We start from the raw sequence: 24,335 nt of genomic DNA, 5'->3' as shown, positions 1-24,335 counted from the left end.
TTTTTGTACAAAGGCAAACAGAACTACCCACAATATTTTAAATACTGGAGAAAACAGCCTTTTGGAGCTCTTCAGAACTTATGAAGCACTGTACACTTGGCTCAGATCCTGATCTAAGAATAAATTGCATCTGAACGGTGTGCCTAGAATTCTCAGGGTATCCATCCCAATGCTGTGGATTTCCCCACATGCCAAATGGATAGCTTTGAATCACTGACTTTTTCCCCCACCATTAAATATTATCCAGCACCTGAACCTCACTATTGTCAGGCTAGGATAAATCCACTGATGGTAGCTGCAAAGGTGTGAATTGCACTATCTGTCGTCCATAAAAACTGGGAAATGTCCTTATGATGTAAAAATGACTAAGTGAAAATTCACAGAATGCTTGCACCTCACAAGCGTGCCTCTTTCACAAATTTAGCATTTTTGAGGGAAAGTGCGTTGCTTTCATTTGGTTTCTTTCTGGGCTTGTGTTTGGATGGTCATACCACATGGCGGCGATAGAGCTCACATCTGGCAGCGCTTTTGATTGGAGTTATGTGCTGGCAAAGATTGGAAGACTTGCTGGCAAGAAACCTGGGAATGTTTCCAAAAAAACAACGGATGGTACCAGTTTGTGCCTTCTCCCACTTTCTAGTACCTGTTTCTCAACCTTCCCTTTGGCAGCAACCTATTGCTTCCTGCAGCCTTATGCGTAAATACAGGACAGACGCTGCAGAGCTGGGAATTGTAGAACCCAGAAGCATTTCATTCCCTATTTATTAAGGCTGCTCAGGCCTACTAGACTAAAAGTGAAGAACCCTCTAGCTCAGGATATAGATACTAGAGCTGTGAAGCTTGATAGCACTATAGTTACTATATCAATTACATTAAAAGTACAGACTTGATTAAAGTTGGGTGGCGGTAGGTCCCAGAAGAGCTGGAACAGAGTATGAGCAATACCAAGTGCTGTGACAGCTACTGGTCCTGTATGCTTTGCTAATTGGAACTCATAACCAAATCTGGAGAGTAGGGAGCAACCTTCTTGCTGCAGTAGCTGATGTGCATGGGCTTTTGCCCTCCCCCTCGGAGAAGAAAGGTGTAAAGTAGTACTAAGCCTCATTCATGGGATCTTAGTGTCAGCAGGAGTGTGTGGGCAAGGAGTCCTGAGGTCCTTTGCTGCTAAAGAAGAAAGGTGGATACATGATGAAACAGCAGCTAATCAGAAGTCAGAATCGTGTTGCAGAGTGTGGAATGTGTGTTGGGGTTTATGGAAACAGGAATGAAAACTCCATGGGCAGTGTGGATGAATGAATGGGGAAAGCCAGCACCAGTGATTCCAGCATCCAAGACAGTGGTGCAAGTTGCTGTTTTGGTATCTGCCTCAGATATCAGAATGCTTGCGGCCAGTCTTGTTTACTAGCCAGTGTCTCATACAGGGATTGAGGCTCACCATCAGCCTTCTGAGTTGGCCTGTTCCTCCATTAGGAAGTTGCTCACAAGGAGTTTGTGGTTCTAGGACAATGGTGTGGAACCACTTTGGTCTGGAGGCCTGGAGCCAAAATTTGCCAAACTTCTGTAGGCCACATTGGTTTTTTGCAGCCAAGACTTTACCTTTGGTGCTGTTTGAATTTGACTATTGTGCTGCTTTCAAAAGAGGTCGGATATGCTTGGCAGTAATCACTTGCTTCTGAGTGTCTCTGATACCCTGTCATGCTGCCTTTGGCAGGTACGTTGCCCAAATCAAACAGTGCCAACCCAAAGGTAAAACTTTGGCTGCAGAGGGAAGTTCTTTTGCAATCATGGCTTGAATTTGGCACTGTTTGCAGCCTTTGCTTGGCTGAAATGGGCAGGCTTGGTGGGCCTAAGTAGACCCACAGGCCATAGGTTCCCCACTGCTGTCCTAGGACTACTAATAATTGTATATGAGGTGTCTTTTTCCCAAGGCTAAACAGCTTGCTAAGCACATTAAGCACAGCTTACAAAAGTAACATTCACAACTTTTCATATCATTTGCACAAACATTGTAGAGGCAGGTGATGAACCTTTTTCACTTTTTTGATAAAGAATCCATGACCATCTGTCATGGATGCTTTAGCTGAGATTCCTGCATTGCAGGGGGTTGGACTAGATGACCCTTGGGCTTCACTTCCAACTCTATGATTCTATGAAATGGTGTGTATATTCAGCTCTCTAGTGTAACAGCTGTGGTTTGGAGCATGCACTATAAAACAAATAGTGGCATTTGAAAGTGACTCTGTTCAGTGCCAAGAATATTTTAAACGTGCAAACTGCCTAAACCAAGGCATATTAAACAATGTGCATAAATCCTTAGTTTGCATAGTTCATTTTTGCTTCTATAAGTCATGGGGCCGGGTGGAGTGTTCTATGCAGGACCTGCCTACAAATTCTATGACCACCAGGGGTGCCTATTCAGACTTTCCCTCAGAGATTGCAGCAGGCATTGCTTGCATAAATTCTTTTTACAGATGGGCAGAAACGTATTGTTTTAATTACAGTTCACATGTTTTATCACAATGTTGATTACTGCATCCAGTGGCAAATTACATATGTGCGCTGTAGTTGTTGAATAAAGAGAACCAAAACTATAGGATTCCTAGTTACCGTTTGGTGATTCCAGCTTTTCAAACAGTATTTTCCATTTTTACTTTTTCCTGTGATCAGTCAAACCTTGGTTCCCGAAACCGATCTGTTTTGGAACGTTTCGGCTCCCGAACACCAAAAACCCGGAAGTAAATGCTCCAGTTTTTGAACCTTTTTCAGAAGCCAAATGGCTTCCGGGAATCCCCCCCCCCTTTTCTCTCCATTGACTTTGCCGACTACCCTTTGATCCTCGGTCGTTGAACGTTTCGGAAGTCGAATGGACTTCCGGAACAGATTACGTTCAGCAACCCAGGTTTGACTGTAATTGAATAATTATTTGCTGGTTATCTGCAATGCCAGTACTGTCCTGTCCTCTCTAGCTCCTTTCCACTCTTTTGTGAACTATGCTACCCAGGATTCTTCCTCTCTTATCTCATTCTGCATCTACCAGACCTTGCAATATGCACATTTTCTGATTTGGAGCTTGTACAGAGTTGCTTTGGACTCTTCTGTTTTATTTTCAAGCACCTAGAAGTGGTTGCACATGAATTTAGGGTCCTAAATTAACCCAAGTAGGAGATTTCTGCACAAATCTTAAAAGGAAAACATGGGGGTGAAATATTCCTATTTGGCTAGTAATATTTGCTTGATTTGCCTCCCAAATGCCTTGGACTCTATAGCTATTAATCCTTGAATCTTGAGGCACACAGTAGTCTCTCATCATACATAGAGTTAAGCTTTGAACAGGGGGAGGATTGCCAAAGTAACCTCAATTAGTATAATGTATTTTTATCTTCAGTGAGGGTTATTTCCCCTTGTAAATGCTAACCAGCTTGACATTGGGAGATACAACTTAAATTGCAGCCCTAGGTGGTCTGGCTGTAGCCTCCCTGGAGATTGCAGGTATTATGTATACATCCTGACCAGGCATTAATTTGGCAGGTAGTCTGGAAAATGCCACTGCGTTGTATTCTAATGTGAAAGCTGTGTTTAGCATCTGCATTGAGTGGAAAGAGGTTCTGCATTTTGAGGGGAAAAGGACAACTGGCAAGTTGGAGTTGGGATAAATCAACTTCATATAGGATCATGCCCCTTAATGTGGTAAATATAGTCTTGGGAGATGATCAAAAAGCATTATTATTATTTTTTTGCTTGGCAGAACTAGCTTATTCCCATTTGTACAACTTCTGGAGGGTTACAGAGGCATCTATGAGTTAAACAAGGGAGAGTGGGAGCTTTCAGCACTCCAAGCAGACCATTACAGAAGTGATTCAGCAGGAGGAGGCGGCAGGAGACTGGTATATTCCGGTCCAGGCCTATTAAAGGTTTCATTGTTTTGACTTCTGGAGTCTGCTTCTGGGTGGGCATCGAAAAGCCCCATTATGGCATATATTGAGTCCTGCTTTGAAGCACTGAAATTTTTCCCTAGGGGGAAAAGGGAAGAGATGGTGAGAAGGCACTAAGTTCATTTTCTGACTCATTCGCCACTGCTGCACCCACAGCATAGATCTGGCGCAAGTATAATCCTATCACAGTCCCATATCTCACTCTCATAATCACTGATATAGGTAATGTAACACAATAAACTACCCAGAGAATGTTAGTTATTGAGCAGGAAAGAAACAAATGGGGGACTGAACACCAGGAGTCTTTTAAAGCTCGAATGAGACCATAAACACTGAGAAATTGTTTTACATTGCTGCATTGTAACCCATTTGTTCTTTGTCAAAGCGATAAAAGAACATGCAGAGGCTTTGGGGTTAGTAGTTGTTCAAGAAAAATGCAACAACCTTTGCATACAGTAGATTTATTAGTTAAGGAGAGTGAGCTCAATATATGACTATAATAACTGGGGAGAAGGAGAGAGCAAGGAAAGGTATTTGATTTATTTATTCATTAAAGGTGTTTTAATACAGACATACAATCATATCCCCATGGTACTTACTTAAACTAAGCTGTCATTTTCCAGTCTTGGAAATTAGAGAACACATGTGGTTCAGTAAAAGATTAGAGTATGAAGTTGTGTCATGATCGTACTGCTGAAATTATTCATTGAATGATGTATGTTCTTTTAAGCTGAAGTGGCGAATGGAACAAATGACTGCTATGTTCTTCCCCTGAAAACCACCATAAAGAAAGTATTGGGAGCAACCATTTAAAGCCTTGGCCCCTTAATCTGCAGAGAAACTCAATGTTTAATTTATTCTATGTCAGGCAAAAAGGTGTGTATGTGTAGAGAGAGCTTTTATTGTGTGGTCCTTTTTTGCCACACTAGAGTTGGAGTAGATGTTGCTCTGAGCCCTGAAAAGACCAAAAGTGCTTTCAAGACTTTGAATGCCCTACACAGTTTTCTCACAGGGTGAGGTAGCCTTCCCCAACCTGGTGCCCTCCACATGTTTTAGATGGTAATTCCTATCAGCCCTAGCCACTGTATCCAGGGTGATGGGAGGTGTAGCTCAACATGTATGAGAACACAAGAAAGCCTGTTGAATTGAACCAGTGTCCTCTCTAGTCCAGCATCCTGTTCTCACAGTGGCCAACCAGATGTCTGTGGGAAGCAAACAAGGAGGACCTGAAAGTAAGAGCAGTCTCCCCTCCAGTGGTTTCCAGCAACTGGTTTAGGAGCATACTGTCTCCGACAGTGAAAGAGGAACATAGCTGTCATGGCTAGTAGCCAATGATAGCATTATCCTTTATGAATGTGTCTAATCCTCTTCTTAAGCTGTCCAAGTTGGTGACCATCACTTGTGAGAGTGAACTCCATAGATTAATTATGTGTTATGTGAAGAAGTTATTTCTTTTGTCTGTCCTGTATCTTCCAACATTCAACGTCATTGGATGGCCCAATGTTCTACCACTGTGAAGACAGATACAACAAATTCGTTCAGCTTCTCCACAGTCTCTGCAGAGGGATCTTTAGCATACCCTTGACTTCTGTAATCTAAAGGTCCAACTGCCTCACTAGCCTGTCTCATGCTGCTCAATGTATTTAAATTATTCTCTTTGGTTTATTTATTTTTAGCAATGTGCTCCCCTGATTCTTTTTTATCATCTGTTATTGCCTTTTTGCACTTCTGTAGCTAAAGTTTGTGTTCCCTTTAGCTCTTATTTGGACAAGAGTGTCATTTTTATCTCTTAACAGCTTCTTAACTCTACTTGTGAAGCACGCTGGCAACTTACTGGCTTGATAGTACTTTTCCTGGTATATATTCCAGCTGTGCTTCTAATAATGTGATTTTAAATAACTCACAAATATTTGGGGGGGATTGGCGTCTCTTGACTTTGTAGTTGGGGCACCAACCAACGATGTACCTAGGAGCAGCACAAAACTATATGCCTGCTGTTCCAGAGAAAATTCTATTCTATCCAGAGCTGGTACGCAACCCAATTCCTGCATCTGGGAAACACCCATCTAGAGGGACTCTAGTCTTGTCATGATTCAGTTGCACTTCACTAGCCCTCATCCAGCCCATGACTGCATCCAGGCACCAGTTTAGGATATGCACTATTCTCCTGATTTACCGTATTTTTCGCTCCATTGGACGCAGTTTTTCCCCTCCAAAAATTGAGGGGAAATGTGTGTGCGTCCTATGGAGCGAATGCAGGCTTGTTCCATAGCCGTGCGCAACCCCTCCGGCATGGAGAGGCTGCACGGGGCTATAGCTTCTTTAGCCCTGTGCAGCCTCTCCATGCCGGGAGGGGTTGCGCGCGGCTATGGAACAAGCCAAAGCAGCCAGCGGGATCCATCCCGCTCGCTGCCTTGGCTTGTTCCATAGCCGCGCGCAACCCCTCCGGCATGGAGAGGCTGCACAGGGCTATGGCTTCTTTAGCTCCACGCAGCCTCTCCCATCAGGGAGGGATTGCGCGGGGCTAAAGAGGAAGCCAAAGCAGCCAGCGGGATCCATCCTGCTTGCTGCCTTGGCTTGTTCCATAGCCGCGCACAACCCCTCCAGCAGGGAGAGGCTGCACGGGGCTATGGCTTCTTTAGCCCTGCGCGGCCTCTCCCGGCAGGGAGGGATTGCGCGGGGCTAAAGAGGAAGCCAAAGCAGCCAGAGGGATCCATTCCGCTCGCTGCCTTGGCTTGTTCCATAGCCGCGCACAACCCCTCCGGCAGGGAGAGGTTGTGTGCAGCCTGTACGTTGCTCTTTGGGGCTGGGGGGGGAGATTTTTTTAATTGATTTCCCCGTCTAAAAACTAGGTGCGCCCTATGGTCCGGTGCGTCCTGTGGTGTGAAAAATACAGTAGATGTTACAGAGAAATAAAGATAGAATCTTTGAAATTTGGGTTTCAGTATTTGTATAAGGACAAGTATTAGTACTGATTTCCCTCACTCTCCTTATTGCACATGGTACTTCTCGAGGCAACCAGGATTATTTCTTGCTAAGGGGAAGAAGATCTCCCAAAATATTTCTCATAAGGATCTTGGAGGTCAGTTTGCAAGCTCCTCTAACAAGAAGAAGCTCAGGGGAAAAGGTGTTGCCTTCTGAACTCATATCAAACCATGGAGAAAGGCTGTGAATGTGAAATAGCCATTTGTTGTTTGTAGATTCTGGTACAAGTGGAATGTTAGGAAAACATCTGAGGAAACATGATCTTCAGTTTGCTTCCATTTCCCCCTTTAACGTCAGTGGTGCAATATGAGCAGTCAGGGCTGATGTTGCAGGATGAGAGGAGATATCCCAGAGCACTGCCGTCCTTTAATCAATCTGCTTTCTTTAATCCCTTTACAAAGGGAAAGCGACGCTGTGAAGCCTGGCTGTGTCAAGCAGCTGTAGAGAAGGTGCCTGGGTTTCTTGAACGGTGCTTAACTATCCCTTTTCTTGGGACTCCACGACTGCTCTCTGTACTTTGCATTAGCTGGGATGTTCTCCAGAATGGTAGCAAACATTTTATGATCACTATCTGAATATGATGCATCTTTCTATAAAAATTGTGCCTGCTAAAGGCCGTATGTTAGGGAATAGTGGTGCGAGTTCAAAAATATAAAGCTGTAACTTGTGATCCAAAGAGTTTACTATGTGGATATGATGCCAGAAGAACAATGTATACTGAGATAGGACAGTGTCGTGTCCTCCAGGTCCTTTTGGACTCCAGTTCCCATAATCCTTGATTACAGACCATGCCGACTAGGACTGATGGGAGTAGGAGTTCAGCAACATCTGAAGGACACTGTGTTGGGTATGCCTTTCAAATACAAAGGAGCAGTTATGATAATGCCTAATAAAGGTGGTGGTGGTGGGGTGTGTGTAGGTGTAGAAATAGAAAGAGAAACATGAAAACTTCAGAAGGGGAGAAAACCGTAGGGGGGGGGAGGAAATAGTGTGATGAAGAAATGAATAAGGAAGCATATGGAGAAAAAACTGAGTTTAGGAAAGCCTGACTTCTAGCAAAAGGGGAAATAGCTGTATTACATATTAAAACATGAGTTATCTCTGGGTCTAGAGGACAAGGGTGCAGCTACTGTTGACAACTTTTTGCAGTTACTACGAAGTTGTTTTTTACCAGAGAGCGAGTCTCTTGCTGAGAATTGTGAACAATCTGTTGCATGCTGTGACAAATAAAAGGTGCACTTCCCACTAATAAACTGAATTTGGGAAAAGAACCTGAGTATTTGGAGTTTTGTAACAGCCATGGAAGGAGGACTCAAAACACAGAGCATTTGAAGACCTCTTACTCCAGTGCACAGAAAAAAAGAATTGGGTAATACAAACATCTGTTTGTAGAGTATAAAGACCTCCTTTGTGTGCTTTTTTCCCATGGGAACATCAATACAAGTATTAATACATGTGCCAGAAAGGCTGTGTTCCTCAAGGTATGAATGACAGCTCAAGTGTGTTGTGTTCAGCTTGTGTATGTGACTGGGCAGAAAGAGAACATAAAGAAACCATAATAGGAGCTGGGGGTTTACTATGAGAAAAGAAAAATATTTCTAGCGTTCTGCAGCGGTTGAAAGGAAAGCGTAATACTAGGAGAAATACAAAGGGATACAAAGTAGGCTCTGGTATTCACATTCTAGGGCTTTGTTCTATTGAGGGCTGCATTTCTGGGGGGTAATTTGTTGGGGGCTGCACACTGGTGGTAGGTGGGGCCAGAGCCAAAAGCAGTAACATTTGCAGTCTTGCAGGATTGCATAGCACTCTCTCTCTCTCTCTCTCTCTCTCTCTCTCTCTCTCTCTCTCTGCCCCCACTCTTCCAAGGTCCAATTCAGCTTTCCTCTCTTCTCTAGTAACATACAGGTCAGAACTGATTGCTTGCAGAAGCTTCTCCCTTGATCCTGTCCATTTTGGCTCTGTCCATTTCTATCCATCCACCCCCTACCTCATCATTCTCCAGGCTTCTTTTCACCCCACAGTTCAGTGTAAGAAATTCCTATAGCCGTGTCTGTCTTGCATAGGTGTGTGCATATGCATGCATATACCCTTTTCCCGCCCCTGCATTGATGTGAGAACTAAGGGCATTCAATGGAAGCCTTCCTGCAGGGAGGGAGAAGAGCAAGGCCAAAATTTGATGCCCCAGCTGTCTTCCCAAAGCCAGCTGAGTGAGGCATAGGGCTTTGGGAAGGAGGCAGAAGGTTCTGGCAGAGTCCTAGAGCCCTCCCACATCCTTCCTAAAGCTGGGAAAGCGCTAACTAAGCTTTGGGAAGGAGGTGGGAGGACTTGAGGACTCTGTCAGAGTCCTCACACCTCATTCCCAGAGCCCAGCACCTTGCTTACCTGGCTTTGAAAAGCCAGTGTGAGGGCTGCAGCATGTGTGTGTGTGTGTGCGTGTGCGTGCACGCATGCATGCACGCACCAAAGACCTCAAGGGTGTTGAACCACCCTGCTCCACCCCCTTGTCTCAAAATGGAAAATCAAGACTGAGCAGTAGTTTTCCAAGCCAGAGAATCTTAACTTTGACTTATTTAGTAATGGCTTCACAACCACCTCCTTTAGACATGTGGGCACCCTACTCTTCTTTGGAGAGGTTTGCAGCACCTCTGAAATCCATGTGCCCAGCCTCGTCCTCGCCAACCTTAACAGCCAGGGAGTACACATTAGGCCTCAAACCTCCAAGTAGCTTATCTATGTGTTTTGTTTTGCTTTTCAGTTGCACAAGCTAAAAAACATTATAACTAGGCATGGGGGAGGAATTAGTTCAGTCTGCTTTCCATCACCCCTTCATTCTAAGCAGAGCCTAGGACCTTGACAGGACCACTGACTGAAGTTGCAGGAGCATTTGTCAGGAAAATTTGTATCTTGGGGTGGATTGTTCCCACTGGTCCACTACCCCCTTCATAGGCGCGCACACGCGCTCTCTCTCTCTAAGGTAAAAACCTTTCTAAAGGTACAAGGTATGACCAGTGGCAGGCCTCAAAAATGGGGGGGGGGGGAATACTGGTTGTAAGAGCAGCATGGGTAAACTTTATTTTCTTCTCTTGACTCTCTTTCCCCCGTTTCTAACTCATACTTATTGGTGTAGGCTGCAATGATGTCTGGATCGCTTAATTTTGCAAATGCTTAGAAAAACTAGGTTCTGATGTCTGAAAAGATGGGGTTCTGGAAGACATGCCTTGTTTCCACCCCCTTTATTCTGTGGCCATTGTTCTGCATTCCCTTTTTGAAGCTTTCTATTTCATTAGGGCTTTTCCTGAACTTTAACTGGACAAAAGCATGCAGATGCCTCTATTGTGGGACTGGACTTGTATATTTCTAAAAGCAAAGAACCAGGAAGCAGTGACAAAATATAGCACCAGTACATCTTCATTCCAAAGCAAGAGCCAGTATCTTAAAGGTGGAGCAATTGTGGCCACAGAATATTCAAAACTGGCCTTGGTAATCTGTATCACACTTTTAAAGAAATGAGCAAGCATCACCACATTTCTCATGTGGTGAAATACTCTATATTTATCCACAGTCCCTTGTTTTGATGTTGGTTCGATTCCTTGAAAATACAATTGCGCCACCACGAAATACTTTGTGTGTGCTTTGTTTCAGAGCTTTATGGCTTTGATGTCCTCATTGATTCTTCTCTCAAGCCTTGGCTACTGGAAGTGAACCTATCCCCTTCCCTGGCCTGGTAAGGAGTTATTGAGAAAGTTGGAATTTGAAATGACTACCATCTGTTGAATACTCTTGATGGCTACAACTGAATAACTACTTTATACTATGTTTTAGAGGAAAGGCTCTAACTGGAGATACCATTAACTACTTGCCTTTTCTGTTTCTTGTTGGATAGTGATGCTCCTTTGGACCTGAAGATTAAAGCTAGTATGATTTCAGACATGTTCACACTTGTAGGTGAGTTCAGTTTCAGTCCAGTGTTTTGTTGGCTTAGGATGGTGATAGCGGGTTATAAGTGGGTATGCCATGTTTGTATGGTGGGTGTGTATATATGACATAAGAATGGTATGCTGTAGAATAGTAGAGGTATTCAAACTTGTTTTGTGAAGGGCAGGAATGCTGTAGCTGGAAAGTATATAATCTGAGAGAAGTGTAGGTGTCTTTAGCTGTGTGGTATGAAAGAGTAATGAATAGTGGTGAACAGGGTGTGGGTAAAAAATTCTTCTTGGTGGGGAGGGATGCTGTTGAGTGCCTGACATCTGTATGATGCTTTGATAGCCTAAGGATCATTGGGTAACTCTAGAATAATTACTACCTTTGTTGGCATGGTTCCTATTAAAACAAGTAGGTAACAGGAATGCTATAGAGATGTGAAGGGGTGGTGGAGGAAGAAAAAAAGGGAACCCATTTTTTGTTTTTGTTTCTTCCTTAGGCCTTCACATGTTTACAAAGCATTGTACTGGGGTAGCTAGCCCTCAGTTTATGGGTCTCACCCAGCCTACAGGCAAATTTTTCTGGCCTCCCAAGAGCCCACCAATTTTGACAGTGGGAAAAAAAGTTGACACAGCACAGATGCAACTCTCTTCCTTTCCTGTCATAAATCATTTGATGAGCAGAGAGAGGAGATAAACTCCCATCATCGGCTGATCTGTGTGTTTTGAATTTGGTTGCATTTCGGTGTTTCCGAGTAGTGCGTTTAGATCTTGTTTAGAGCATGGATGGAGAACTTTTTCTGACCGGAAGGCTATATCTTTATCTCCCCCACCCCTGGAGGGCCCAAGTTGACCTGTTAGCCCTGCCCACCTGTTAGTCACCTGGCGGCATAGTGACATAATGTCATTCTTTGTTGGGACTTCAAAGCAAATGGGGGGGGGTTCCTCATGCAGGGATTTTTACAAAAGACTTTTTGATACCCTTTCTGTCCTGCATTTCTCTTTCAAACCATGGTGGCTTGAAGGAGAAGCAGCAGCGGTGTGTGTGCTGGTTGGAGGAGCACTTCCTGCCATTCATTAGCTGATGAGTGAGTTCATGGATTTGCGGGGGGGGGGGCATTTGCGCCTACTCCATCAGCTGATTGGTGTGTCACAGTGCACCTTCAGGTGCCCCCTTTTTGCAGTTCTTTCATTGGAAGAGTTAAGCTGCTGTTGGCTATTGATACAGAGCTACTAAACTAGCCCATAAATTAAGTTTTCTGTGGCCTATTTTGCTTCCTCTCTCAGGCTTTGTTTGTCAGGATCCAGGTCAGCGGTTCAGCCGAACATCATACTTTACCCCTGAGGGAAGGAGACATCCTTATCAGAAACCTCAAGTAAGGAGAAATTTGAGAAAGTAGCTGAAAGATAAAAACCTTCTCTTCTGCTATTAACAGATTATGAAGATGGGTTTAAGCAAGGATGATTGCCATTTCATTTATTCATTCTTATCTGACAACTTTGTAATTTCTTTGATTATTTTGTATCTTAGTACTTCATCACTGTGTATGGCTTCTATACTGCTGGAAGTGAAATTGACCTCTAGATGCTAACCATTCCCCGCACCCAATCCTTTGCTATTTTGATGATGATTATGGTGATTATATAGTGCCATCAGTGTGCATGGTGCTTTGGAGTACAAGAGGACAGGTCTTTGTTCCAATGAACTTATAGTCAACACAGGGAAATGAGAAGAAAAGGGTGAACTGGTCATCAATCTGGCATTGTTTCATTTACATGTGCTTTTGCTTTAGTCTTTTCAAGCAGAAGAGGAAGTTGGTTTTAAACATTTCACATTCAACACTATTGTGTGCTGCATGTTTATTCCTAAATGTCTTGAGTACCTATTTAAGAGGTAAAAATGTAATGATGAGGATGAAGTAAAAGCAGTTGACATTTTACACAGATTAGAAATGTGCGCTAGATGGGTGATAGTTGTAATATCCTGCTTGCATGATGTTCTTCCACTCATGCAAATGTGTCCTCCCTTTCCTCTCCTCCTCACTTTGGCTCACACCCTCAAAATCTGCTCCATATACTTGAGAGACTCTCTGGAGCAAATTGAGGAGGGAGAGGCATAGGAAATCTGGTCATGTCTGTTGGTGTGAAATCTCTGCATTTATGACATGCTACATGAGCAGAGTTGCTTCCAGGGTTCAAAGGGGAACATCAAATCATTATTCTTTGTCTTTCTCTTGTAGCGCCCTGTTTCTGCACAGTCCCGATCAACAAATGCCAAATTGGTAGGTATTGGGCTATTATGTTTCTTCGTTTACAAACTTCCATTTGCCTATTTCAAAATTTAAAGTAATATATTTATTTTGTCTGCAGTGACTTTTAAGACACTATAAAGGAATGGTAAAGAGGTTCAGGGGAGAGAAATGAACAATGCATATGGAATGGCAGGAGCTGCAGGCAGGTGATAACCCTTAGTGTGCCTGCCTGCCTGCCTCTCTCCCGCACTTACTTTACCTAAAATTGCAGCCATTTGTGTCAAGTGAATCCCAACTTTGTTTGAGAATAAAGCACACACATTAAACAAGATTATGCATGCTCTGCAAAATATGCATGTTACTGCAACAAATTCAAAAATTAGATTATTTTGATAGAGTGTATGCATATTTCTGAAATATGGAGAAATACCAATGTAAGAGAGAAGAAAGACAAGAAAGATTGTACTAAGAGAAGAAGAAACCTTGGAGATTGGAGACTGGGTGCTCATAACTGACTTAATGATGGCAGAGGCAAGCACACACAACTGTTTGGTATTATTTTCATACAAAGCATCCTAGAGTCAAAGAGGAGGTAATAGACACATCTTGTTCAAGAGAAGAAATGATGCTTTCCCTTTATTATGCCTTAAAAATAGCAGAAGATCCACACTATAACTGACTGGAAGGATTACAGTTTATTATTATTATTAAGTAATGGGAAAGATTGCAGAACTAGATGAAGTTTTGGGCTGATCCAGCAAACCTCTTCTATGTTCATTCATAAGCCTGAGTTACTTACTGATAATAGGTCTTCTTTTGTGTAGGTTTGTATATGTCTCTTCTGAGGCAAATTCAGTTTTTGGTTTTTAAACTCTGCTTTTCTGTGTTAAGGGGAATATAACCCATATGAAATAATGGGGCATATTGCTAATATTCATATCCTTATGGAGATGGATCAAGCTGAGCCTTTAATCTGTGGTGCAGCTGAACTTGGTTTTTGCTTCAGCTACTTTGATCTCAAGGTTTAAAAAAACTCTTTAGGAACTTATTATCTCAAGGTCTTTAAATACCTTTTGTTTTCAGCTATGACAGTGCAGTTAGGTCAAAAATGTCTTGCCTGGATTTCAGCTTCTGCTCCCCCACCCTTTTGTTTGCATTTTGTACTTGCCCATTACTAACTCAAGCAGCTTTGTGATGTGAGATAGAGCTGAATGCAGGATATGCAATCTTCTGGCTCAGTAAAGATCTTTAGCTGTGGTCATTGTAACACTTGGAACTACTGTAAATACAGATGAGCTGCATTTCTTTTCCTTACTGTAGCTTCATCTCCTAAGCAGGTTACTACTACAAGACATGGGTTATCCAGCAATTGAGAGTTGGAAATGTTACCCCCCAGGTACCAGAGCCAGGAATATGTGTCATGTTTGCCCATAGAGACAGAAGCTGTGAATGCTGGCTCCTGCTATTTTGGGGTGTGGTTCTGTGGTCAAACACTGGGAATGTGAAGTTTGGCTTTGGTATTGAATGGGGTGTGGACTTGCTATAGTTGGAGGCAGAGAGTGTGAATCCTGGCATTGGTGCCCTTGGATTCTTCTGCCTCTTGAGTGTGACTCCTGGTTCTGATGCCTGGAGAGTGATGTCTCTTGCTGGGCAAATGACTCTGGTATTTGAAACCCCGTTAAAAATAATTGGAATAAGATTAGAAGGAGGGGAAATGCTAAAATCAGGTTTCTCATTGTGATTCTACAGCGTTCTCGGCCGCTGTCTGCCAGTGATGCTGAGATGAAAAACCTTACGCCCTCAGCAAAGGAGAAAACAGTAGGAAGGCATTTTGGCTCCATGCTGGGGCTCTCCATGGAGGAGGTAAGGGTTGTCATGTACTGTATTCGCTCACTGGACATGGTACATGTTCAGAAGAAGGGAACAATTAGTCACCATGAATGGGTGCATTTGGCTGCCAGATGCCTCTGCCTTGTGGCAGCAGACTGAGACTGGCATCTTGGCAGCATAGATAGGGAAATTAAGGGACAAAGAATAAAATGGTTTGTCTTTTAAAAGTGGAACTGTCAATATTGACCCCATAACTAAATGATTCACAGGGATTATGTGTATCTCAATGCATTCCATCCCAAGGTTCACCCTTTCCATTATTCGTTTTTATTTATTTGAAAGATTTATTACTCACCTTTCATGAAAAGTGATGCCAGGTCAAGTTACATCAAGACGACAAAACCAATTCAAACCTAAACAACTAAAAAGCACTAATGCCTTTCATTGCTTGTTCTGATTCCAGATAAAAGTCTTGCGTCGAGTGAAGGAGGAATATGAGCGAAGAGGGGGATTCATTCGTATATTCCCTACGCCATTAACTTGGGACACTTATGGGTGAGCAAAAAATCTAGTTTTGATTCTTTCATCCTGGAATGATAGAAGACATTAGGAGGTAGAAGATTCAAATGCTAATTTATTCCCACCTTAGTGGTCTCAAAGACCATTCATTATGCTTTAAATTTCACTTTCAGGGTCTTTTTGCATATCAAACACTATTCTGTCGCCTTTTGTGCTATCTAATTCTTACCAGCTTCCTTATTAGTCTTACCTTTTCCTCCATTCCTGACAGATGAAGCTATTTCCCCCTCACTTTTCATGATAAGCTTTCACTTTTTCCTCACTGAGTCTTCCATTTTTAAATACTCCTAATCTGAATTTAAACTGATTCCCTTCCTCTTGGTTTTTCAGATCCTATATGGAGCACAAGACAACAATGAACTATATGCTGGCCTCTCGCCTTTTCAGCGACAGGTAGGAAAGTGGTTCCAGGAGTCTGCAGTACAGAAGGAGACCCATAGGAGGAAGGAGAAATGAAAGTGAACATGAAGAGCGGGTTACTTGTAGACAAAGTACTGGGTCCATTGGGCAGTTGCTAGTAGAATGCGTTTTGGCTCTTAGCTCACTAGCTGGAGCAAACAGTAACAGAAATAGAGTAATTCACAGGCTTATAAAGAAGGCAATTCTCAAGAACATAACAATTGCCTTGGCTGTTCAGATGAAAGCCCTCCTCTATGGGTAAGCTAGCTCCTTCTGGAGGTTCATCAGAAGAGCCTGCTGGATCAGACCAATGGACCACCTAGTCCAGCATCCGGTTCTCACAGTGGCCAACCAGATACCAGTTGGCCAACCAAGCTGATTTGGGGAGTGAGGAGAGAAGGTGAAAAGCCTTGTTATGGAAGCCTTTCTGCGGGACTTTTGCTGATGGGATTCATTAGACGAATCCTGCCTTGGGCTTTTAATGTATCTGTTTTATGTTGATGTAGTATAATTGTAATGTAATCACAATATTCTTTTTTCACTGTTCTGCAGAGGGTCAAGAAGATGCCTAATTTCTAAACGAACTCGGTAAGCAGCTTGTATAGGCAAGTTATTAAAGGAAAAAGGTTGGTTTTGTATTTTTGACCGTGCAGTCACCTTAGACTTTAGATGGGACTCTTTTTGTCAAACAATAGAAGGTTGTTTTCAAGGCTAATTGCTGTGTTTGGGGTAGTGAGAAATGTACCCTATGCACTGAGACATCCAGCAGGAGGTCTTTTACAGAGGAATTGGGGTTTTTTTTGCGGTGGGGGCTGTAGTTGTGGAGGGAAGTGGTAACCCTCTGCTTCCCATTTTCTGTGATCCTCATACCCTGGCCAAATATTCCTTGCATGGGAAATAGTCTTTAAAATGTTTCTGTGTTAGGGGGTTCCCTCTTTGGTGGTCTGTGTCATTTCTTTGGATTTCAGTATCCTGGGACTGCTTGTTGCTCTGCCATTATGAAATGGTTGTGAAAGCTGAATTAGTTACTTGCTATTATTGTTTTGCCAAGGTCCAATATTAATGTTCTTATGATTGCATAAACTCTCAACCAGCTGTTTTTAATGGTGTAAACTGGTGGTCCTGAGTATTGTGTTGCTGGATTTTTGTGATTTTCAATTACTACTTTAAACTGTGTGTTGGCCAGATAACATCCATTTGTGTGTGTGTGTGTGTGTGTGTGTGTGTGTGTGTTTTCCAATATATAAAAAGTCAGAGGAGAATTCAAAACAAAATGTCAAAAGCATAATAATAATAATAATAATAATAATAATTTATTATTTATACCCTGCCCATCTGGCTGGGTTTCCCCAGCCACTCTGGGCAGCTTCCAGCAGAATATTAAAATATAATGATTCATCAAATAACACAAGCTTCTTACCTGGCCTATGTGGTCTCTGACCAGGAGTTTTCCCAGTTACTTGGTTGTAGAAAACAGTTGTTTCTTTAACCGATCTCTAAAAAGGGAGATCAACATATCCTACCTCAGAACAGCAAAACAAGCAGGAAATTGCCCCTGGGCATTCTAGACCCAGAGGGAAGTTCTTTCTGTGGCCCTGAAAACTCTATTGAGTTTTCCAGTTCTGCTTTTTCAGTAAGCAAAATCTGAAACTGAAAGAGAAGGATGTGCATAGTGCTGCAGCTAGCAGAACAAGTTTTGGATTGGCTATCAGAGATTATGATTTTATTCTAAGTTGTGTTTTCCAGAAAATTGAAATTAAAATAGAAATTTTAAAATAGTGTGGCCAGTCCCTGCAGAAAGCAGAGCTTGGAGTCACTCCCCATCAGTTGATGGGCAAAAACCTCGTTAGTGTAATGTACATAGATTGGTCATGAAAATTAATAAATCTTTTAGGAAGAAAGAAATAGTCATAGTTTTGTTGTGTACTACCTGTTGGTGGTCCATATAGAGAATTATTGTAGATGTATTGATATTTACAGATTACGCAACAACAGTTCTTTGAGGCCATTAATTAACATACCAATAGATCATGGATAGCTCAGTTGGTTAGAGCATGGTGCTGATAACGCCAAGGTTGCAGGTTTGATTCCCGTGTGGGACAGGTGCATATTCCTGCATTTCAGGGGGTTGGACAAGATAATCCTCAGGGTCCCTTCCAACTCTACATTTCTATGATTCTATTATCCCTGGACACTGGGCAGAGTGGCTTTCCTATCAGCTAGTTGTGCCCATTGACTCATTACAGTACTTATGTTGCATTTTCACCAGTTGATCAGATAACAGAAGGTTAGAGAAGTATGAATTTCTTGGTGCAGCTGGCTGTTTGCCTGTGGAGAAAGAACATGACTTTCAGTAAGGTCAGAACACAGAGGCATTATCACAGTTTTAAGCAATAACTGGCTACTTCCCCAATGTTCAGAATCTTATTCAGTAGCCTACAGGTGGTGCTCCATTTTTCCTGGTCCACAGCACATGACAGACATAAGGTAGATAACATTTCTGCTGCAGGCAAACAGTTCATAAATTGCAATTTGATTGTCACAGATCTTGATTTCTGGACAAAATAATCTAATACCTGTGAGATTTATTTTGGTTTAAGTCTGTTGTTTGTTTCACATTTTCAGTAGGCTGTGTGTTTTAAAGTGTGGTTGTAATTTTTTAGTGATAATTTTATTGTTTTATCTTTTTTGTAGACTGCTTTGAAGTCTTTTCTATAATCAAGCAGTATATAATTTTAATGAAATAAATAAATCTTACTTTTTACATTGTAGTGTGTAGTTCAGTGAGCAAGCACTTGTTCTGTAGGTTGTCTACTCTGGCTGTCTTTTGATTAAAAGAGAACAAATAAATATTTAGCAAGCAGAATAATTCAAAACTAAGTCGGACTTAAAAGGAACTTCCCTATAATGTTATTTGAATTCTGCACCATAGGAAAGTAAATCATTAATATTAAAGAGTCTTCACACATACACCGAAGCTGAGAGAGGGATGCATTTCCATTCATTTCAAAATTCATTCCTGGAAAAGCCTCTCCTTCTCTTCTGCAGTCGGTTCTTCAGGCACAAGATGCCAGTTTCCAAAATCAGTTTTTCCCAGGCAGAAAATTGCAGAAACCTTAGGTTTCTTGCACTTTAACTCCTCCTCCTAGTTAACAAGATATATCATCAACAGGCACAAGACAGAGTTCAAAGGTGCAGTCTTTAAAATCACACAATTCTTGCTCTTTTACTCTTTAGAGGCCTTGACTTGCAACGTGGTCATCTCGCCGCCAGATGTCTCAGGACCGAGTCCAGGTAATAAAACTTTTCACTCTCCCCCCCTCCTTTGGATTTACATGTGGCTTCACATACCCTTTGATCCCAACTAGGCAGTAGTTCAAAGCTTTATAAACTGGGGCTAGCTGCAAGCTCTTGTCCCCTCTACTCAGCCTCAAGTACAGTCTCTTCTTCAGAAAATTCACAGATCTCAGCAAGATCTCAAAAAGATACAAGTATCATAACTTCCTCTTTTCTTTTCATAATTCCAGCATTGCAGACAGTAGAGAATATTGCCAAATCTTGGAGAAACCTTATGAAACGTTTTTAATCAGCATCTTCCACATTATTCCATGTATGGAGAAGCACTGAGTTCACTAGGCTAGGATTTTTCTTCATATTTCCCCCCAAAGTTTGAACTCAGTGCCCTCCTCAAAGGCCACGTTGGGGAATTCTCAACCACCTATGAAGTGTGTTTCCCTTCAGCTTCTGAATACAGACATATTTCTGCTGAAGGGTTCCACCCTCACAGTTGCTGAGTTTAGCCATTATTTCTGCTCTTGGTTCATATAGCCTTACAGGCTGTTCCAGTAAGACCTAGGGAGTCTTCAGTTACAGAATTATAATTAAAAAGTGAATTTGTGTGCATTTAAGGAGATCAAAGTTTACATTGCTTTAAAGAAAATGGAATTAATTCAAAACAAAATATCAAAAACATGGGAATAATAGTTAATATTTCTTACACACCTATCCTATAGTGTCTGATCCAGAGGTCTTCTAAGTACTGTAGTTTTAAAATTATTTATTATTTATTGAATTTGCATACCATCCTTCATCTGAAGATCACAGGACGGTTCACAACTTTAAAATGAGAACACCAAATACGGAGGTAACAAAAACAAAAAAAAATTCCCCTCCCACAAACAAAGGCAATAGAATATTTAATCAGCCAAAGGCCTGATTACAGAGAACTGTTTTAGCCAATCTGCCAGAATATTGTCCACCCCTGCCAGATGTTCCTCTTTTATGGAAGCCAGATGGGTCGTTCTGTTAACCGAATGCCCTCCAGTCCACTTTTTCATCTGACCCACCCTGGTTCTGCTTGTTGCCTTCCAGGTTTAGGGGTGGAATAGACATTCCTGTTGAGGTCATCTCAGTTATCTAGGAATTCCTTTTCACTGTGTGAGGTATTCTTGTTCTGTGTTAAAATACACTGTCTTGTATCTCTGTATGTGTGACATAATTTTTTGTGTGGAGCATGGTTTATGGACTTTGCTTGTGTTAGGGGTTGAGGGGTCTCCTTAGCTCAGTCATTTTGATCTGGAGCAGGGATCCAGATCTAAGGCCCCTGGGCCGGATCAGGCCCGTCTGAGTTGTGGATTTGGCCTGCGCCACGAAGCCAGAACTCGCTGTGAAACCAAGACTCCCGGCAATGGCAACGGGAGGAAGAGGCTGAGTGGCGGCGGCTCTGCCAATCAAATACTGCACCTGGTTTACCTCAGCACACCGCAGGGCAGTATTGTTCAAAGGGCACTGCCTATATTCTCTAGTGGGAAGAGTCATCCGGTTAACCGAATGTCCTCCAGTCCCCTCTTCAAACAAAATCACAGTAGTACTAATATCTGGTTTTTTTGCCAGGCACCTACTTGATTGTAGAAAATGCTATTTTATGTAGCTTCCTTTATTTAACCAATGCCTACTGCTTGAGGTTAGACATATGGTTCTTCAGAACAGCATGGCATGGAAGAGCAGGAAATCACTACATGTTCTAGGCTCCAAATATATCAGAGGCACAGCAAACCACTTTTTAAAAAGCTTCTGACCCTGCCTTTTCATGGCAAAATCCAGTCTCTCATGGAGAGTGATGACAAATTAACTTTGTACATGTTGGTCACAAGTAGCAAGCCTTGCACTGGCTAGTCAGTGATGATGTCATTTTGAGCTTTCCCTTACAGGAAATGGAAATTAAGCATCATTTATACTGTGTTAATAAGTCTTTGTTCTTTCCCCTGCTCCTACAATTTTCTGCTGTTCCTTAGCTTGCGTTAATATATTGTTTTATATTTTAAATTTTGTGGGCCCATCGTGAGTGGTTCTCCCTGAAAACCAGCATATAAACTAATTAAAAAATTTTTCACAACTACACAAAGCATAGTTTGCCAGAATATCAGACGTTCCTTTTACCATTCATAGGTCACATGCATTTAACCTTATGTATCTAGGAGGATGAAGAAGTGGGGAGAAGATTTGGGAGGTTTTAATTCACAAAGGAAATGTCACAGGCTAATTCTAATGGAGTTTTAGACTGAAAAGATGAATAATTGACAAAACTTTAAAAATCCAGCTAGTTTCCTTCACAGGGCTGGCTCACAGAACTACCAAACCTGGGATCTTTAAAATGCATTGTATTGCTTTTCCAGATTCAGAGTGATTGCTACAACATTGTATGGCGCTTGAATCTATTGAGTGAGCACAGTGCAGCCTGTTAAGGAAACCTTAAGAGAATAAGATCCCTGCTGGATCAGGCCAAGCAGAAAGTCTAGCATTCTGTTATCACTGTGGCCAGCTAGATGCTTTCATGAAGCCCACAAGTGCACCAACTTTCTCCCCACTTGTAATTCTCAGGCATCCAGTAGTGGAGAACTTCATTGTAGCCACTATATGAATCTAAGCGGCAGTTCTCAGTTTTCAGAATCCAGTATCGTCGTTATCCTTGCCTGCATTTAAAAAGGGCATTTCAGCATTTCTAGAATTGTTTTGCCTGATGACAACTGAGTCTCAATTCCCACAAGGGGGTGCATGGAATGAATTACTCCTTTGCATTCACCAGTAGCAAAATATACCTGTGCTGTGCTGGCTGGTGACTATCTCTGTTGGAGTGTTCTTGGCATCTGGAATTGCAGGGAATGCCCCTCCTAAAGTTTTATTGCCTTTCCTGGCATACCATTGGGCATATTTTCTCAGCATAGAGCTTCTTAGTGGAAAATAGTTTGCTTTTAAGAGGAAAGGAAAACGCTCAGGGATTTTTGGTGGAAATCTTTTGAAACTTCTTCTAAGACAGCCCTTCAGTATAGGAAAACAAATCTTAAAAACAATGAGTCCAAGAACTGATGGCTACTGCCATGGCCTAATGGTGCCCTGATTTGATTAGGATTTCAATGTTCAACACAGAGGCTGAGTGATGTGGCATATATCTTATAGCTGGTACGGTACTATAATGGTGGGAATGATAAAGATCTTTCTTCAGATCCTTGTTTTAGATCCTTGTTCAGCTGTGCATTGATAGGTAAGTTTTTTCTTTTTAAGGATAGCATACTTCACAGAGCTGTGAGGCTACAAGACTGTTCAGGAGTAGAGTAGGATACAAATGAAACAAATACAGTGGTACCTCGGGTTAAGAACTTAATTCGTCCTGGAGGTCCGTTCTTAACCTGAAACTGTTCTTAACCTGAAGCACCACTTTAGCTAATGGGGCCTCCCGCTGCTGCCGCGCCACTGCTGCACAATTTCTGTTCTCATCCTGAAGCAAAGTTCTTAACCCGAGGTACTATTTCTGGGTTGGCGGAGTCTGTAACCTGAAGCGTCTGTAACCCGAGGTACCACTGTAAGATGTATTTGGGCAAGGGATGTCCTAGGAGTAGTCGGATAGTCCTCCCTGGTATTAGCTTTCATGTGCACAAATCCAAGGAACTTAATGCTGCATAATCATAAAGAGACCAGTATCTTTCCAGTTGGGCCCATGAAGCAGATAGATGTATGAACAAAAAAACTGCTTCCTTGTTCAGCCAGTTTCCTCTCCCCACCTCCCACCCCGGCCCTCCAGCTACTATCCTGTGTGTATAGTTAATATAGAAACCTAATGCACATCATGGTTTGTTACACATGGTTCTCTGAGCCCCAGTAAATACACATGCACACATACATCCCCACTGCTTTGAAGAATGGCATAAAAACTTTTGCTCCCGCTAGTGTGACTGTGTGTGTATTCAAAGAGTATTAGTTACAGGTAGGTAACTCTGATTCTTCTGTACTCCTTGTGACTGGATAATTCTCAGAAGTGTACTTGTACTAACTCAGTCCTGTTTGTCTGGTGGTGTAGGAACAGTATAGATTCACTACAGAGACCAGCATATAGGTTTTATCTGGATATAGGTGGGAGGAAAGGCATTGAGGAATCTCCTTGTTCTTGTCTTTTGCAGTTTGAATCTTGCTGGAGAACTGGGTCTGGACATTATGGATTGTAATGCTCAGCTTCATGCTGCTCTGTATGAGCGGAAGCTCCTGTCACTAGAGGTACGGAAACGAAGGCGGCGTTTTGGCAAACTGAAACCAGGAAATGCAAAACTGTCAGGTACATGCGAGTCCTGCCTCTTTCCCCATATTATAACGTTGGTGTCTGGGTTTAAATGGTGGTTAGCTTCTCTTGCCATGTGTAGATCTTGACCATATTTGGGCTAAAAGAAAAAAGACTGTGTACACCAGATATTTCCTGTATTGGTGATCAGTTGCTAGCATGTATTCTATGAGTGCACATGGTGCATATGAGAGCCTAATTTTTTCTGCCTTCCTTTACTTATCCAAAAATGTTGAGAACTGGACATCTGTTTTTGACAGGGACTTCGCAGTCAACTGACTTTGTCCTCAAGTCAGAAATGGAATGTGAAGAAGAGGAGGAGATAGTGGAGGAAGATGAAGAACTGGAGATACCTCGGGAGGAAACAGCTGGCTCTCTTAGGAACATGCAGGTGAAATTTAAGCCAGAGTTGCCAGAACAGGTGGAGCATCCCAAAAAGGAAAAGTTGTCAAAGGAGTCTGAACAGAAACCTGTCCGTGAAGCTCTGCTGCTTCAAGCCAAAACGGAACCAATGCCAAAAGATACTGAGCTTCCATTTAATTTGCTACAGGTTTTACAGGAGAACAGTAATCTAAGGTAGGAGTTTTAATGAGATTTATTTGACTATCATTGTGGCAAATATGAGGCAAGCATGTAAACCAGAGTCCTTGTCCACTTGTGAAAAGGCATGTTTTTGTACTACACCCCTAGTTTTTAGGTTTTAGAGGAACTGCTTCATAAAACGTATTGGCCTCTTAATCTTCCCTAGGCCAATGGATGGATGCTACCATTGATGGCCAACATTCATTTAGTGCCCCAAGTGTACCAGATGCTATACAGAATACTAAAA

At 42.3% G+C, this 24,335-nt stretch overlaps 1 protein-coding gene across 8 annotated transcripts in view; it reads left to right on the top strand.

Annotated features, from left to right (window-relative positions):
* The window catches only part of TTLL5 (tubulin tyrosine ligase like 5), a 111,730-nt gene that overhangs the window by 24,400 nt on the left and 62,995 nt on the right, over positions 1 to 24,335 (top strand). For all 8 annotated transcript variants that reach the window (XM_053378940.1, XM_053378931.1, XM_053378922.1 and 5 more), the window contains exons 13-23: positions 10,560 to 10,641; positions 10,801 to 10,862; positions 12,125 to 12,213; positions 13,078 to 13,119; positions 14,839 to 14,952; positions 15,383 to 15,474; positions 15,829 to 15,891; positions 16,450 to 16,485; positions 19,135 to 19,191; positions 23,352 to 23,503; positions 23,767 to 24,082. In XM_053378940.1, the coding sequence (XP_053234915.1) occupies positions 10,560 to 10,641; positions 10,801 to 10,862; positions 12,125 to 12,213; positions 13,078 to 13,119; positions 14,839 to 14,952; positions 15,383 to 15,474; positions 15,829 to 15,891; positions 16,450 to 16,485; positions 19,135 to 19,191; positions 23,352 to 23,503; positions 23,767 to 24,082 (1,105 nt within the window). The remainder of the gene's footprint in view (positions 1 to 10,559; positions 10,642 to 10,800; positions 10,863 to 12,124; positions 12,214 to 13,077; positions 13,120 to 14,838; positions 14,953 to 15,382; positions 15,475 to 15,828; positions 15,892 to 16,449; positions 16,486 to 19,134; positions 19,192 to 23,351; positions 23,504 to 23,766; positions 24,083 to 24,335) is intronic.

This window comes from Podarcis raffonei, chromosome 1 (assembly GCF_027172205.1).
Source record: "Podarcis raffonei isolate rPodRaf1 chromosome 1, rPodRaf1.pri, whole genome shotgun sequence".
Classification (NCBI taxonomy): domain Eukaryota; kingdom Metazoa; phylum Chordata; class Lepidosauria; order Squamata; family Lacertidae; genus Podarcis; species Podarcis raffonei.
This window is presented reverse-complemented; position numbering and strand designations above follow the sequence as displayed.